Source organism: Archocentrus centrarchus, chromosome 13 (genome assembly GCF_007364275.1).
Source record: "Archocentrus centrarchus isolate MPI-CPG fArcCen1 chromosome 13, fArcCen1, whole genome shotgun sequence".
Lineage (NCBI taxonomy): Eukaryota > Metazoa > Chordata > Actinopteri > Cichliformes > Cichlidae > Archocentrus > Archocentrus centrarchus.
The window spans coordinates 13,422,224-13,438,993 of NC_044358.1; the positions used below are offsets into that span (position 1 = coordinate 13,422,224).

At 42.7% G+C, this 16,770-nt stretch overlaps 1 protein-coding gene across 1 annotated transcript; it reads left to right on the forward strand.

Moving 5' to 3' along the window:
- The first annotated feature begins 11,768 nt into the window (after nt 1-11,768).
- On the forward strand, nt 11,769-16,255 carry LOC115790364 (transmembrane 4 L6 family member 5). The gene is made up of 5 exons (XM_030744203.1): nt 11,769-11,945; nt 15,281-15,349; nt 15,495-15,649; nt 15,867-16,059; nt 16,235-16,255. Exons 1-5 carry the CDS (start codon nt 11,769-11,771, stop codon nt 16,253-16,255), a joined length of 615 nt encoding a protein of 204 aa, XP_030600063.1.
- Nucleotides 16,256-16,770: the final 515 nt, after the last annotated feature.

The window sequence follows — 16,770 nt, forward strand, 5'->3', positions numbered from 1 at the left end:
TAAATGACATTATGCACTCCGATAAAGTGTCCATCAAATGCCTTTTTTACCTCATCATAGTCGTTTAGTTTTGCATCATCCAGCTGCAGTGAGGTCAGGATATCATCGGCTTTATCACCCATGGTGTAGATGAGAGAATTCACCTGGTAAGCTCCATCCTTTTCCTTAAGTCCGGAAGCAAGTCTGAAGCGTTCGAATCTCTTAATCCACACTGACCAGGAGCTTGGCTCAAAGCTGAATGGTCCTGGCGGTGTGATGGTAAATATGTGATCCATGTTGCCTGCTGTTAGCTTTCCGCGAGCTTGTTGTTAGCCTTCGCTGACTCACTTTTTTTTCTCCGGCTTCACGTCACTCTTTTTTCCTTCTCCACATCGCCGAAGCGGTTCAAAAGTGTTGTCTGCGCCACTTGACTCTCTCTGTCGTGGGCTGTACGCTTCTGACACCATGTATTGTTCCTCTATACTACTCTTTTGTATTCAAGGACACAACAGCCAGGATGCGAGACAACTTGATAACCTTTTTAATCTTCTTTACTTTCCTATTCCACACACCCACCTTCCATGCACCACCACCTGGTTGTAACCGGCCATTACAAAATATTCCATTCATTTGCTTCCACTTACACAATTCTGTGTCACGGAGGGGCTAGAACCTATCCCAGCTGCCATAGGGCGAGAGGCAGGGTACACCCTGGACAGGTCACCAGTCTGTCACAGGGCCAAGACAGAGAGACAGACAACCATTCACAATGATGGACAAGTTAGAATCACCAAGTGACTTAACCCTACAAGTTGCATGTCTTTGGACTGTGGTAGGAAGCTGGAGTCCCCTAAGAGAACCCACGCAGACGTAGATAACATGAAAACTCCACCCAGTAAGGCCCCAGCCAAAAGGTGGATTTGAACCCAGGACTTTCTTACCTTCTTGGTGTGAGCCAACAGTGCTAACCTTTGCACTGACATGTTCCTGTCCTCTGTAAAATATATTTTATGTAAATTATTTTAGTTTGGATTTTTGATTAAAAAAAAAAAAGCAGTGGTGGTATATAAGAATACTGGCCTTTGAAGGGTTAAAATACCCCAAAATATATATATATTTGATGTATTTATTTCAGGCTGAAGTAGTTCTAACAGACTGGATCATTTAAAGTGGAAAAAATATTACTTCATAATATTTTTACAACAGTTTTTGGGTAGAGGACGTATTTTGTCTGAAAGATCACGAGTGTAAGTTTTGTACAAAACCTGAAACTGTGGAAAAACAAAAAATGAGTGAAAAAGAATGTTGCTGCCAATCAGTGACTCATCTCAGGGCCTAATAAAAATAATAATCAAATGCTCCCAAAATGCATTTTATGGAAATTATTTTAGCTTTTTTGTTTTTGTCCATAAAAACTGAGTGGCATTGTGTAAGTATACAGGCCTATAAAGGGTTAAAAATTTTCAAAAAGTATATGATATTTCGTATGTATGTGTCAGGCTGAAGTAGTTTTAAAAGACTAGATCATTTAAAGTGGAAAAAAATATTACTTTATGATATTTTTACAGCAGTTTTTGGGAAGGGACACTTTTTGTCCGAAAGATCACGAAAGTAAGTTTTTTGAAGGATCTCCTAAGGCAGGGATACTCATTGCGCGGCTCCCGAGCCACATGCGGCTCGCCATGCTTTACTGGTGGCTCTCGTGACCGGTTACAGCAATACTGCAGAACCAATACATTTTTAAAGCACGCTACAGAAAGATGTAATGCACTCTACATTCCACGCACTTGCATTCTATTTCTCATTTGCCTCAATTAAAGTTGGTTCCAAATGGGGGATACTGTGGAAACTGGCAACATAGACACTGTTTCCAACAGCACGCTGCCGCAGCCACACCGGGACAGCAGAGCGCTACACGGCAGCAGTAAATCTACAAGCTAGCTAGCGCAATATAGTCACTGCGCAAAATGGAGCAATCTATAATCAAACACAGACAAAAAACAGACGTGAGAAATAGTGAAGATCAGGGGCTTATTCCAGAAAGCATGTTCAACAAACTCTGAGTTTATAAACCTACTCTGAGTTGATCAACTCTGAGATCGGCAACTGTGAGTTTCCCGTTCCAGAACAGCTGGCAAACATGCTATGACAAATGTCTCAGCTTTATACATTTTAAATATTTCAGTACATTTTGAGAGGATGAGGCATTTTAATTAAAGAATGCAGATCGTGTCGGGAAGATGAAGCCATTATAAACAGATCTAGACTGGATGAGCTGCAAAAAAACTGGAGCCTGAACTGGATCTGGACCTGATCGCGTCTGAATCTGTGATCCTGAGCCATTTGGATCCTCTTGCTGCGCGGGTGGACTCGGACAGTTTGCGGATGCGTTATAGAGCCTATGATCAGCGATTTTGGTGATTTTCAGTGGAAAATATGTGGAAATTCACACTCTGAATTTCAGACAACGTAACCTTCAAAATGACATCATTTAAGTCACTTTAAATCAATTAAGTTCAGTTTTCAAGTCTTCAAATATTTCAGCCTCATCTTCACTCATTCACATCATCTCCAGGATCCGGACATTTTTCCATCCACAGTGTGTTCTGTGTCAGCAGCTTCATCCAGATCAGTGTGATGTAACAGTGATGCTGCAGTAACTACAGTAAATGTTTCAGAGGAACTGACTGACAGTCTGACTGCTGCCTCATTATAAATCCGTGACATCATCGCTGTCTCCGTCCTTACAGCCTGTTGACGAGTGAACGACTGTAAAAGCTTCATGTTACTACAAAAATAACGAACTAACGTCTAACTGGGATTTCAGTGCTTGTAGAAACATAAATGTCTGCAGGTGAATTCGCTCTTCTGAATGCTTTGCAGCAACTTTATGAAGGAGGAAATGACTGGGAGTGTCAGACAGGTGGTTCAGGTGCAGCAGGAGCAGGGGCGGTTCTAGGGGCGGAGCCACAGGGGCATTGGCCCCATCTGAAATCTGATTGGCCCCCTGAAGTGCCCCTGTCCTGTCACTCATCTGTCCTTTGTCCGAGAGCAAGGATCAAATTATAGGTGGATGCAATTCCATGCCGAAAAACCATTAGCGCTAATGAGCCAAATAGGAATGTCCAGCATGAATAAAGCTTACAGAAGAAAAAGAAGATTTGAACGATCTCACGGAGAAAGTTTTTTAACCAACAACCAATGCCAGTGTATATTTTGAGGAATTTGTCGGTAATGATAAGTCATAAATTCCTTTTTACTCAGAGCTGTCACACAGCGTAAGTCTGACAAACATTAAATTAAGAAGCAAAGTTATTTAAGAGTAATGTTAACTGAGGCCCTACTTGTGTTTGGACATGAATGTTAGCATTTCACTAATTCATGTAATACTAATTCATGTACTTCTTTGTAATTTGCATTTGTGTGTTAATAACTATAATGTTTGGCAGTGATAGAGAAGAATATGAAAAGAAAGGGTCAGTCTCAGGCGGGAATTCAGCAGTTTTTGAGCAAAAGAGTGAGTCTGCAGCTGAAGATGAGCAGGGTGAGAGGAGGGAGAGAGCAGCAGAACACAGCAGACCAGAGGCTGGTCAGGAGCAGGACACCTCCAGTCCCGTTTCATCAGGTCAGAAATCATTTAGGGAGAGCAACAACAGTTAATGCTGTAATGTATAAAATGTCTGATATTGTTATTCAGTAAAATGGCACATAAGTTCACTGAATTTTTACAACTCATGGTGATAAGATTTACCATAACTTTAATGTAATGGCTTTAATTTTTATTGGTCCGTATATCACCACATTTACCACAAATACTTGGCCCCTCTATGAATACTGTGGCCCCTTATTCAGAAAAATCCTAGATCCGCCACTGAGCAGGAGGGGCGGAGTCAGAGAGAGATACTCAGAGTTTGCTGGATAAAACCTGCCAGGTTAGGGTCACAGAGTCTGTTACCATGGTAACTGACTGAGAGTTGGAGTTAGCTCTTTCAGGAACTGAAAACCCGAGTTTCCCTCATTTTAGGGTTAACAAACTCAGAGTTATTAGCAAAATCTGCTTTCTGGAATAGGTCCCAGGAATTTGAAGAAGAAAACAAAAATCCACATGACGATGTTGGAGAGGGGACAAGCACATCAGTGATGGGTGTTTCGAGTAAAAACGTACGGTGCTCACAAGATGAGCAGAGAAAGTTTATTTGAGTGACTTGGGGTGATATTGTGGCTCTCCCCTTGAGTTTGATCAGTCAATATGGCTCTTTTGAAAAAAACAGTGAGGATCACTGTCCTAAGGGTTAAAATAACTCGTGCAGCTCTACACGTGAACAGACTGAAAAAATCAATAAGCTATTACCATTAAACTTCACATTAACACATTTATTTCTCTTATTACAGTTTTCTCACTTTTAGGTTAAATAATTAATGTTGATGTCTTTAAATTGATTAAATATTAGCAAACTAACGTAACTTTCAGGAAAGAAATGTGCATATTGGATAAATTCGGTTTCATGATTATTTCATTTCGTTGTGACATTAAAGAGACTTCAGAACATTTTATTTGTCTAGAAATGATAAAAAATAATCTAAGCAGCCAGAATAACAGATTTTAGGACTAAAATGTTCAGTCTGCTCAATTCTGAATCAAACATTTGCAAACATCTGTGAAAACTTTGTGTCTGTGTAGCTTGAGTAATCCAGATAATGACATATTACATAGTGCAGTGGTTCCCAAAGTTAAGAGTGTTTGGCCCAGTTATACTATGTTTCCACCGCCGAGGTGCCAGTGCTTGTACCAGTGCTGGTGTCGGTTTCAATGAACCGGCGAAGCACTTAAGAAAGAGCCTGTGTTTCCACCGCTTTGTGAACTGATCCTTTACATATGAGTGTGGGCGGGTCCTCGTCTGGATACGGAAGCTGAACGGCACAAACATGGGAGAACACGCTCCCCTTTCTTGTGCTGCAGACACATTTTAAGGTCTAAACCAAACTACTGCAGCATCTGTGAGCAGCACAGAGGGAAACACAGACAGCGATTAGAGCAAGACGACAAGTACACACTTTGTGTCCTTTTATCTGTGATATGAACTGATACAAAGCAGCAAGTTCAGCCTTAGAGCCCAACCTAATTCACAGCCGTGAAAATCTCATGTAATACGCACCATGCAGTGAGGTAGCATTAGAAAACTTTACGTTGAGATAGCAGAGTCACGCCCTTCTGCCGCTTGTATCACGTGTTCTTGGTTCGAGACCAGCTCGCTTGCGGGGCCGTATTTCCCGTATTTCGGCTGAGCACTGAGTGCATTCCCGGTGGAAAAACCGCTGAATGGTTCAAATATTGGCATCCGGTCGGCTCCCGGGTGCCTTAGTGGCGACCACGTACATATGCCGCGGTGCGGGCGGCGCAGGTTCGAGTCCCGGCCTGTCGCCAATTTGCCTGCGTGTCTTCCTCTGTATCATTCCGCCATTTCCTGTCTCCCAGAGAATCCCATTACCTTTGCAGCCCACCAGAGGGCTATGGCCCACACTGTGGGAACCGTGAGCACTGTTGCGGCCGTAATCCAGAAGTGGAAATAACATAATTTCACCATAAAGCCTAAATGATTACCGCCCTGTGGCCCTCACACCGGTAATCATGAAGTGCTTTGAGAGGCTGGTTCTCCAGCACATCAAAGACCACCTGCCCCCCACTTTCGACACCCATCAGTTTGCATATCGTGCAAACAGATCCACAGAGGACGCCATTGCTGTAGCTCTCCACTCTGTGTTGAGCCACTTGGAGCAGCAGCAGAGCTATGCTCGCATACTCTTTGTGGATTACAGCTCAGCGTTCAACACAATCATCCCGGACATTCTCACCACCAAACTGCACACCCTGGGCCTCCCCCCTCTCACATGTTCCTGGATCAAGGACTTCTTAACCAACCGGCCCCAGACTGTGAGACTTGGCCCCCATCTCTCCTCCACCCGCACACTGAGCACTGGCTCCCCACAGGGCTGTGTGCTGAGCCCCCTCCTGTACTGCCTCTACACCCATGACTGCAGTCCGGCCCACAATAACAACCTCATCGTCAAATTTGCTGACGACACCACAGTGGTCGGACTCATCTCGAAGGGAGATGAGGCAGCTTACATAGAGGAGGTCTTGAAGTTGACAGCCTGGTGTTCAGAGAACAACCTGGTACTGAACACCATGAAAACCAAAGAGATCATCATCGACTTCAGGAAGCACAGGACTGACCCAGCTCCCCTCTACATCAACGGCGAGCGTGTGGAGAGGGTCCACACCTTCAGGTTTCTCGGTGTCCTCATCTCTGCTGATCTCTCTTGGTCAGATAACATCACAGCTGTTATCAAGAAGGCTCAGCAGCGACTTCACTTCCTGAGGGTCCTCAGGAAGAACAACTTGGACTCAAACCTGCTGCTGACCTTCTACCGCTCATCCATTGAGAGCCTGCTGACGTACTGTATCACAGTATGGTACGGCAGCTGCACTGAGGCAGACAGGGTCAGGCTTCAGGGGGTAGTCAAGACAGCACAAAGAATCGTTGGCTGCCCTCTCCCCTCCCTGATGGACATCTACACCTCCCGCTGCATCAGCAGAGCCAGGAACATCATCAAGGACAGCTCACACCCTGGCTTTGACCTGTTTGACCTGCTGCCCTCTGGCAGGCGCTACAGGTGCATCAAAGCCAGAACAAACAGACTCAAGAACAGTTTCTTCGCCAGAGCAATCACCACCCTGAACTCACACACTCACCCACTGTAACTGTGCAACACCCACATCTCTGTGCAATATTATATTATTCATACTGAACAATATCTGACATTCCTATATTGTGTAATATCCAGTATTCATTCACTAGTGCAATATTCATTCACCAAGTGCAATATTCATCATCTTCATTATTATATGTATACACATATTTACTTTTCTTACAATGTACAGATGCACCAATGTATGTATATATTTTTATACATGCTATTTTTTGTATATTTTACACATTGTTTATTTCTGTATATCTCTTGATTATATTGATCATACTAGATTATAATATTTTCATAATATTTTTATTTTAGAGAGTTTGATTTTCTGTTACATGGCACTGAACAGGAGTGGTCCTCCAATCTCATTGTATATCCTGTATAATGACAATAAAGGCATTCTATTCTATTCTATTCTATTCTAAACCGCCCACAGGAGGAGTGAAAAGAATTAGCAGATGAGTTCAGATTTCATTCTGGCCAGAAAATGTTCTTTCAGATGCATTTTGTAGGGTCGGGTCTCGTGAAGGTTGGCATCAAATATGACAAAAATATGACTCTTGTTTGATTGCAGATAAAGTTCAGTGTCAGAGGGAACTTGTCTTTCACAGTGTCAATGAGTCCAGTCAGTGCTCTTCTGAACTCTGCATTGTCCCCATGGTCAAAGTCTATGTGCTCTAATCAAGCCTTCATTCTGTGTGGGATGAACACACTCTGGATTTTGTGATAATCATTGCCCAGTTAATCAGGCGTCAGTTATTGTAGGTCTGTACTCAGCGACAAACTGCAGCATTTCAGTCTCCCATGGGTCAGGTTGTCATGTGGACTGCAAATGTGTTTCATCACTTCTGGCACATCAGTCTCCAACCAGGGTCTGAACACCAGTGTTGGTCCTTCAGTGCCAGTCACTTCAACCATGGGCATGGTGGTTGTGGCAGCAACTTTAGATATCACCATAGCTTCCTTGTTGCTCCTAATGTCAGCCAGTGTCTGGCAAACCCACTGCCAGGTCATTACAGGCGTGTAGACAGTTGAAAGTTGGGTGACGTAGGGTGAGGGAGCAGGAGGATCGGACTTCAGGTCAATTCTCCTCTGTTCCTCAGAAAGGCAGGGATAAAGTGTATTAGTATTAGTTGTGCAGTCAAGACATCAGTCTTTAACTCTGGATGTGTCAGATGTTCTTGTTTTCTGCCTTCCCTTTTCTCTGCGTCATCTTTCCACATACTTAAAGGCCTCCAGTCTGGCTCAAACACTATATCCTTTCTCTGTCTCCATCTAGATAATGCTGCATGCTGTGTTGTGCTACTCACCTCTAACTTATGCAACTGAGACCCCAGATGTTTCAGCTGGTTGATGCTTAGGTTCCCTTTTGCAGGAAATCCCAGCTCTCCCTATATTTTCTTTTGATTAAGGCTGCCAGGGGAATGTTGAGACATATATTTGCATAATGGTGACAAGACTCCCGTGTCTGCAGCTGCATCTGTCTTTTTGTGTAACCTAAGGTGTACATTACTTAACATTCAGCCAATGCATAGAAAGCCCTGTAATTTTCAGTTACCAATAAGGTGAGTATCACCAAACAGTTCAGCTCATGCAAACCTGATCACACTAGTCATAACCAAGACACATCTGTAACCAGCTCTTCTTAGTTGGGAGATTTATCACAAACCAATGACTTACCTCAGTTTGGAGTCCCACTACAACTCTGTCTCCAAGGTGTCGAGTGTTCTCAGCAAGTACTTTGCTTCACTGTTTTTCTGGATTGGATCCGTACAGTTTCACTGTCATGGTCCTGGGCCGGTGCCCTGCGTTTTGAGTTCTTTTAGTGATGTTCTGTTTTGTTGTATCTTCTGGTTGTTTTTCTTATTTTTTCTTACAGTCCAGTTTCTCAGTTTGTTGTAGTTTTGTATTGTTTTTTGTTAATTGTAGGTTATTCTTATGTCCCTGTGTTCTTGTCTTCCCGTGTCCTTGTGCTCCTGTGTCTGTGCTCCTCTGTGTATCTGTCTCCCCGTGTTCTTGTGTGCTGGTGTCTGTCATCCCTTCCGTGTCAGGTCTTCATTATTTGTGTTTCAGGTGTCTGTGTCTTCCCTGTTCAGTTGTTTCCCCGTCTTGTGTCAGCTTAGGTGTTATAGTTGGGTTCTGTTTAGTCATGTTTACATTCCTTCTGTGTGCCAGTCTCCTTATGTGTCAAGTCTGCATGTACCATGTTTGGGTTACTTCCTGTTTTATTTTGACAGTTCTTTGTCCTGTGTGCTTGTGTTTTGCGTTACCTCCCTGAGTCTCGTTAGTGTTATTCTGTTTACCTGTTTGCCCCAGCTGTTTCCACCCACCCCTCGTTTCCTCTGTGTATTTATTGTCTGAGTTTTGCCCTGGTCAGCTGACAGAGTTTTGTTGTCTTCTGGCTGTGTTTCCCCTGTGGTCTCTGGCGTTTCAGACCTCCAGTAGTCCTTAGTTGTTTTCCAGTATAGGTTTCCCTTGTTTGATTTTGGTGTATTTTGCTATTCCCTATGTTCTGTTGCTGTAATAAAGGCTCATTTTGGTTCATCTTTTACCACCATCTCCTGTGTCCTGCTTTTGGGTCCTCTCCACCTTCACACACCACACAGCCTGCGCCCTCACACGTGACATTCTCACACTAAAGGGAGAATCTCTTGAGTGCTGCCACCTTCTGCCAGGCAGACAGAGTTCGGCTCATGCATCCATCCTTTGTTGCCAAATTGTGGTGGAATTTCACCTTCCCAAATAAGAAAGATCACAATAAGCCATTAAAGATTTTAACAGCTTTAATATAAATCAGTTTGTGTAATCATACACACGGAGTCACGGGAGGAGCCCAATTCTAGTCAGAATTATGTTTGGCCAAACAGGGACAGAGTTCTTACTGCCAAATGGCTGCAGAAGTCTGACCGATGAAACTCTACAGACAGTTATAGCTAGATAATTGGGGCACCTGCATGAGCTAACATACACACACTGTTTACACAGATTACACAATAACCACAGTACACACATACGTATATTTGATTAACCTATGCTTTAAGATGATTTCTGTAAAACATGATGGAACAAGGTACAAGTAAATGATTATTATGCATATGTTAAGTGAAAGTTCATTTCTTACAGAAACCTGGTTACAGCAGGATGAATATGTTAGTTTAAATGAATCAGCACCCCTGAGTCACACTAACTGTCAGAATGCTCGTAGGAGGTCGAGGAGGAGGAGTAGCAGCAATCTTCAATTTCAGCTTATTAATTAATCAAAGACTCAGACAGAGTTTTAATTTATTTGAAACTCTGACTCTTAGTCTTGTCCACCCTAACTGGTAAATTCAAAAACCTGTTTTATTTGTTATTATCTATCGTCCACCTGGTCCCTACTCAGAGTTTCTGTCTGATTTCTCAGACTTTTTATCTGATTTAGTGCTCAGTTCAGATAAAATAATTATAGTGGGTGATTTTAACATCCATGTAGATGCTGAAAATGACAGCCTGAACACTGCATTTAATCTATTGTTAGATTCAATTGGCTTCTCTCAAAATGTAAAGGAGCCCACCCACCACTTTAATCATACTCTGGATCCTGTCCTGACATATGGCATAGAAACTGAAGACTTAACAGTATTCCCTGAAAGCCCCCTCCTGTCTGATCATTTCTTAGTAACATTTACATTTACTTTAATGGATTACACAGCAGTGGGGAATAAGTTTTATTACAGCAGAAGTCTTTGTGAAAGTGCTGTAACTAAGTTTAAGGATCTAATTCCTTCATTATTATGCTCTTCAGTGCCATGTGCCAACACAGTGCAGAGCAGCTACCTAAACTCTGCTCCCAGTGAGGTCGATTATCTCGTCAGTAGTTTTACATCCTCACTGCGTACGACTTTGGATACTGTGGCTCCTCTGAAAAGGAAAGCCTCAAATCAGAAGTGCCTGACTCCGAGGTATAATTCACAAACACACAGCTTAAAGCAGATAACCCGAAAGCTGGAGAGGGAATGGCGTCTCACTAAATTAGAAGATGCTCATTTAGCCTGGAAAAAGAGTTTGTTGCTCTATAAAAAAGCCCTCCGTAAAGCTAGGACATCTTACTATTCATCATTAATTGAAGAAAATAAGAACAACCCCAGGTTTGTTTTCAGCACTGTAGCCAGGCTGACAAAGAGTCAGAGCTCTGTAGAGCCGAGTATTCCTTTCACTTTAACTAGTAGTGACTTCATGGATTTCTTTACAAATAAAATTTTAGACATTAGAGAAAAAATTATTCATAACCATCTCAAAGATTTATCTTCATGTTCGGCTGCTTTCAGCACTGCTGGTATTTGTTTAGACTCTCTCTGATTGAGCTTTCTGAGTTAACTTCAATAGTTACTTCCTCCAAACCATCAACATGTCTATTAGATCCCATTCCTAGTAGTAGACCTAGTAGTAATTAAACCATTATTTAAAAAGCCATCACTGACCCAGCTGTCTTAGCTAATTATAGGCCAATCTCCAACCTTCCTTTTCTCTCAAAGATTCTTGAAAGAGTAGTTGTAAAACAGCTAACTGATCATCTGCAGAGGAACGGTTTATTTGAAGAGTTTCAGTCAGGTTTCAGAATTCATCACAGTACAGAAACAGCATTAGTGAAGGTTACAAATAATCTTCTTACAGCACACGTGAAGGGTTTGAATTTGGTGAAACCTCGTGGTATAGCAGTGCACTGCTAGAGATGAAGGTGTGGTCGTAGGTGTAGCACTTGAGTGGCATTTACTAGAGTCGGTGGGAGGTCTGGTGAGCTTGGAGGTGGCGGGCAGCCTGAAATTCCTTGTAGGGTTTTTAACTTCACAATAAAAAGCACATTTAGGCAACTGTTTGTTGTGATTTGGGCTATATAAATCAAACTGAATCAGAAAGAATCCAATTACAGAAATCAGATGCTAGACGTTGACTCAGAAGAAATGATCACAGTATAAAGAACATATTTTTACCTGCTCACACTCGCCTTGGTCTGATTACGGTTTTCATGTGCAGTCTCTGTGTGAATCCAGATGTGTGTGTCGAGGTGTCTGCGGTGTGTGGGCGTGTCTCTAGTTCCCATGGCAATTGTCTGCATACTGTCCAACATCCTGCTGCTGCTTCCTGAGCTGAAGATCCAGTTCTTGTTGGACGGCCATGTGACCAGAGAGGCTACCTGGGCCACGGGGCTGTGGGGGTCTGGCTTCCTGGTGAGTGAGTGTGTGTGTGTGTGTGTGTGTGCTCGCATGTCTTAATCCAATGAGAATACAAATGTTACTCCAATCTAAATTTTAATTCTAATGAATGCACTCAGCTTGAATCTGTTCTGTAGGACACAAACTGTGAAAGGGAATTTAAACACAGCTCTATTCTCTGTGTCCTCCATAGTAGAGGGTGACTGTGCCTCCACCTAAACACAAAAAAAAATCTGCTTAAGTACAGTAACGAAGTATTCGTACTTCGTTACTTCCCACCTCTGCAAACAGGTGAAGAGTGGATGGTCTTTCAGAGATTGAATCAGTGTCACTGTTTGACAGATCCTCCATAATCTACCGGCTGCTTTATGGTGACTGTGGGAGAAAGTCGGAGAACCCAGAGAGAACCCATGCAGACATGGGGAAAACATGCAAACTCCACACAGAAAGACCCAGGCTGGCCAGAGGATTCAAACCCGGGACCTTCCTGCAAGGCAACAGTGCTAACCTCTGCAGGCTTATAGTAATTCCCTCTAAGTGCCAAGTCAGCTGACTTCAAAACATATTCAGTCTATATGCAGGCTGGAAAATGTTCAGTTATAGTTGATGAATGACTGGTCAGAGTACCTGTTTTGTTATATCACACTAAAGGAATGCTGAAACATGAATGAGCAGAGTAACCGTGTACAAATCCCTGTGTCTGCTGATCCCAGACAATCACCGTAAATAAGGAGGGTATCAGAGTTAGGCTGTGTGGCAGGCACGGTTGGACCCAAATGCAGGACATGTAACAATAATCTTCACTTGAAGTGCTGGTTTAATACTGCCTTCAGTGATGGCAGTCATACTGAAGCTTTGATACGTGCTTCGAACATTGGGTTTACAATTCCATAGAACCACTTCTTCGAAGCTTGATTTGGGGCGAAAGAAATCACGTGACATATGATGTCCAAACCAGCATCTGCTTCATTACCCGAATGAATCACCTGACAGATTTGCAGTCCAGCAGGTGATTCACTGGCATCGTCACATCTTGTTAAGAGCCAAAAAAAAACAAAAAAACAACCAGCTCAATCCAAATACAGTTTAAAAAACAATGCACTTCAATAAAAATCTTTGAGTGTTCCCCATCCCACAAGATCACCCCGTCATAGTTACACATGCACATCTATCTATCTATCTATCTATTGATCTATCTATAGATAGATAGATTGATAGATAGATATGCAACCTGTACAGATTTCTGTTTGTGTTTTAAAATCCCAGTGAGGGATGGGCAATGCTGTGGTGTGAGGCATGGTTCATGGCTCATACCTGTCCCTGCAGAAATAAAACATAAATGAAATAAAACTTTGGCAGCACCCTTTCAACAGCCATGTGAAAATATCTCAATACACTGTGCACCTTATGCTGTAACATGTACAGTGTACTGGATCGCAGCAGCCAAAATCCACCACTTTCACTGATAAATGCATGAAATACCAGAAAAATGAAATATCATAGTATAAAAAAATTAATGAGACATTTATGAAGCTGCAGGTCCCCTACCATCCACCAAATGGATCCATCCATCCATCCATCCATTCTCTTCTGCTTATCCTATTCAGGGTCGCGGTGGGGCTGGAGCCTATCCCAGCTGTCATAGGGCGAGAGGCAGGGTACACCCAGGTTGCCAGCCTGTCGCACGGCCAACACAGAGAGACAGACAACCATTCACACCTATGGGCAATTTAGAATCACCAATTAACCTAAACGTCTTAAAAAAAACTTCACATTTCTGTCATGATTAAATCATTTTGTTCAGTTCAATTCAATTTTATTTATATAGCACCAAATCACAACAAAGAGTCGCCTCAAGGCACTTTGCATTGTAGGTAAAGACACTACATTATAGGGTTTAATCCCGGGATCCGGGATTCCCGGGAAATGCGATCAGAACCATTTCCCGTTTCCCGGGAAACGTTAGACGGGAAACCGGGAAAAAAGTCGCGCGCGTCGATTTGACTTTCAGAAAGAAAAGAAAGCTTCAGAATGTTAAATTTAAGGAAATATTGAGAGAAGGGTTCGTTTAATGCGAAAAGCATTACTCTTCATTTCAGGCACGTTCAGCCTCCGTTTAAGGCTTCAGCCTTCATCTCAAGCGTTTTAATAGAGGTATTACACAGTTGTACTTTTTTCCTCTTTAATTTGTTGAAATCGTAGGCAATGTGTTTACCCTAAGGTATTTTGTATTCTATAATTTTATATTATTATATATTGTTATATTGCATTATATAGCCTATAAAATGTGCCTGCCCTGAACAATAAAGAAATATCTGTTTAACTTCGAGTGTTTCTTTTCCTCGTTTGCAGCCGCTTACTAACAATCATGAATTAGGATACGGGCCTAATGTGTGAAGAAATTATCATGAAATAGATTGCTTTAACATATTTCACTTTTAAAATGGAGTTGAGTAAAATGTATTTTTTTTTAGGCTATAAGGATTGGCCAGTTTTTCAATAGACGATTCACAGCGAACCTACTTTAACCCTCAGACACGGCGTTATAAATTTGTTGTTGCCAGAATGGCAATGACCAAGTCGTAGTGCATTACTCAAGGCCCTGTGTTATGCCATATTATAGTGAAGTACGGTAGTTAACTTTTCAATGACTATTACAGCGTTCCACTGGTGGAGATATAGCGCAACAGATGTCGCCACGACAGCGTGGCTGAGCCTTTATCAGTGCTGTGGAGATGAACCGTATTGTTTTGCACCAGCAGTTGTAAAATAGCTTGGTATAATTCCATGTACAATGGAGGAATATTCGAATTATATTTGTTAAGGGAGTGTTGAGGAACGATACAACACCGCATAGCTCGAGCACTCCAATGTCGAGATGTAGGTTTTATTGCATTAATCAAGCCGACGTTGCCCCCTACAGGGCATAACAGGACATAGCTGGAAAGCTACCTCTACAATATCAAAATAGGTTAAGGCCGACACAGGCTACAGAAGGCCTAATTAAAATAAAAAAATAAATAAACTTTTTCCCGGGATTCCCGGGAAATGGCTCGTCATTTCCCGGGATTTGATTCATGTCATTTTCGGGAAAAATATTAAACCCTACTACATTAATACAGAGAAAACAGTCAAAACGACCCTCTATGAGCAGCACTTGGCAACAGTGGGAAGGAAAAACTCCCTTTTAACAGGAAGAAACCTCCAGCAGAACCAGGCTCAGGGAGGGGCAGTCATCTGCCGCGACCGGTTGTTCCACAGTGATGTTTTTATAATATTACTTATATTTTTACCTGGTTACAGACTGACAGGTAACAACTTTAACTGGAACTGTTAAACTCTGATTTCAGGTTCTACTTGGAGCTCGAGCCTTCATCCAGAGCAGCAGAACCCGAGGCTGCTGTGCATTCAGGAGTCAGGTGATCTTGGCCCCCTCTCACACCTAACCCCTTTAAACGACAGCAGCTTCAGTTCACCACTGAGACCACATCTGGTTTTATCTGACAGTCTGGGAATTGCTCAAGAGATTGTTAGTCATACCACGTCTCTCTCTCCCCCTTTCAGATGTTGTGCCAGTTGCTGTACTCCTGTGTGTGTCTGCTCTCTGCTGCCTCCTGCTGCCTGGTCAGTGCCACTGGTCTGTCTCAGGGTCCTCTTTGCCTCTATAATAGCTCCTCTGGTCCCACCTGGGGGGTCCCACTGCAGCCCCTCCCAGGCCGGTGAGACACACACAGATGTTTTACAGATGTTCTCAACTGGTTTCACTGTTTTTCTATCCCTCTGTCCTCACATCAAGGTACCTTCACACTCAGATAGACATTTCCCTGTACCTCAGTCAGATGTTCTCCTCTATACTCACAGATGTTTTCTTATACACGTGGACAGGTGTTTCCACTGTATGCTCAGACAGATGTTCTCCTGTCTCTCTGTCCTCAGACACTCAGGGTACTTGTTCAACATGACTGTGTGGTCTGGGGTCTGTCTAGAGCCCAGTTTGGTGGTCCAGTGGAATGTAGTTCTGTTCAGTGTGATGGGGGGTGTCAGCGGGCTGCAGACTCTTCTCTGTGGAGCAAACGTCCTGAACTCCCTGCTGGGCCTGATCCTGGGTCAGGGCCTTTACCACAACAAGGTGTGTGTGAGGGCACAGCTGTGGGACCAACATCTGCTTCAGATGTTTTAAATAAAGTTTTAAAGGTAACAGTTTATTCATGCACTGTGTGTGTGTGTGTGTGTGTGTGTGTGTGTGTGTGTGTGTGTGTGTGTGTGTGTGTGTGTGTGTGTGTGTGTGTGTGTTTTTTTTTCAGGTCAGTCCAGTTTCAGCTTGACATGGATTTGATCCTAACTAAGGACTTCTACTGTGACTCAAACTCTTTCACTGACACACTGATGCACTTTAGATAATCAATAACATTAAGATCAATAACTCAAGAAACCCTGACTTTACACATGTACAGTATTTGAGCGTACACTCAAAAAGGCGGCATATTTACTATTTAATCATAATTTATATATTTCCTTATTTAATAAAAGTATTGGAAACTATACAAATAAGCTGAAAAATCAATAATAACAAAATGATCAAATGAGTCTGAGGCCTGGAAAAGGGTGGAGTGCCCACTCCAGTTCAAGGACGAGTTGCTGCCCCAGGTGGAGGAGTTTAAGTATCTCGGGGTCTTGTTCACAAGTGACTGCAGATGACTGCCCCTCCCTGAGCCTGGTTCTGCTGGAGGTTTCTTCCTGTTAAAGGGAGTTTTTACTTTCCACTGTCACCAAGTGCTGCTCATAAGGGGTCGTTTTGACTGTTGGGTTTTCTCTGTATTATTGTAGGGTCTTTACCCAC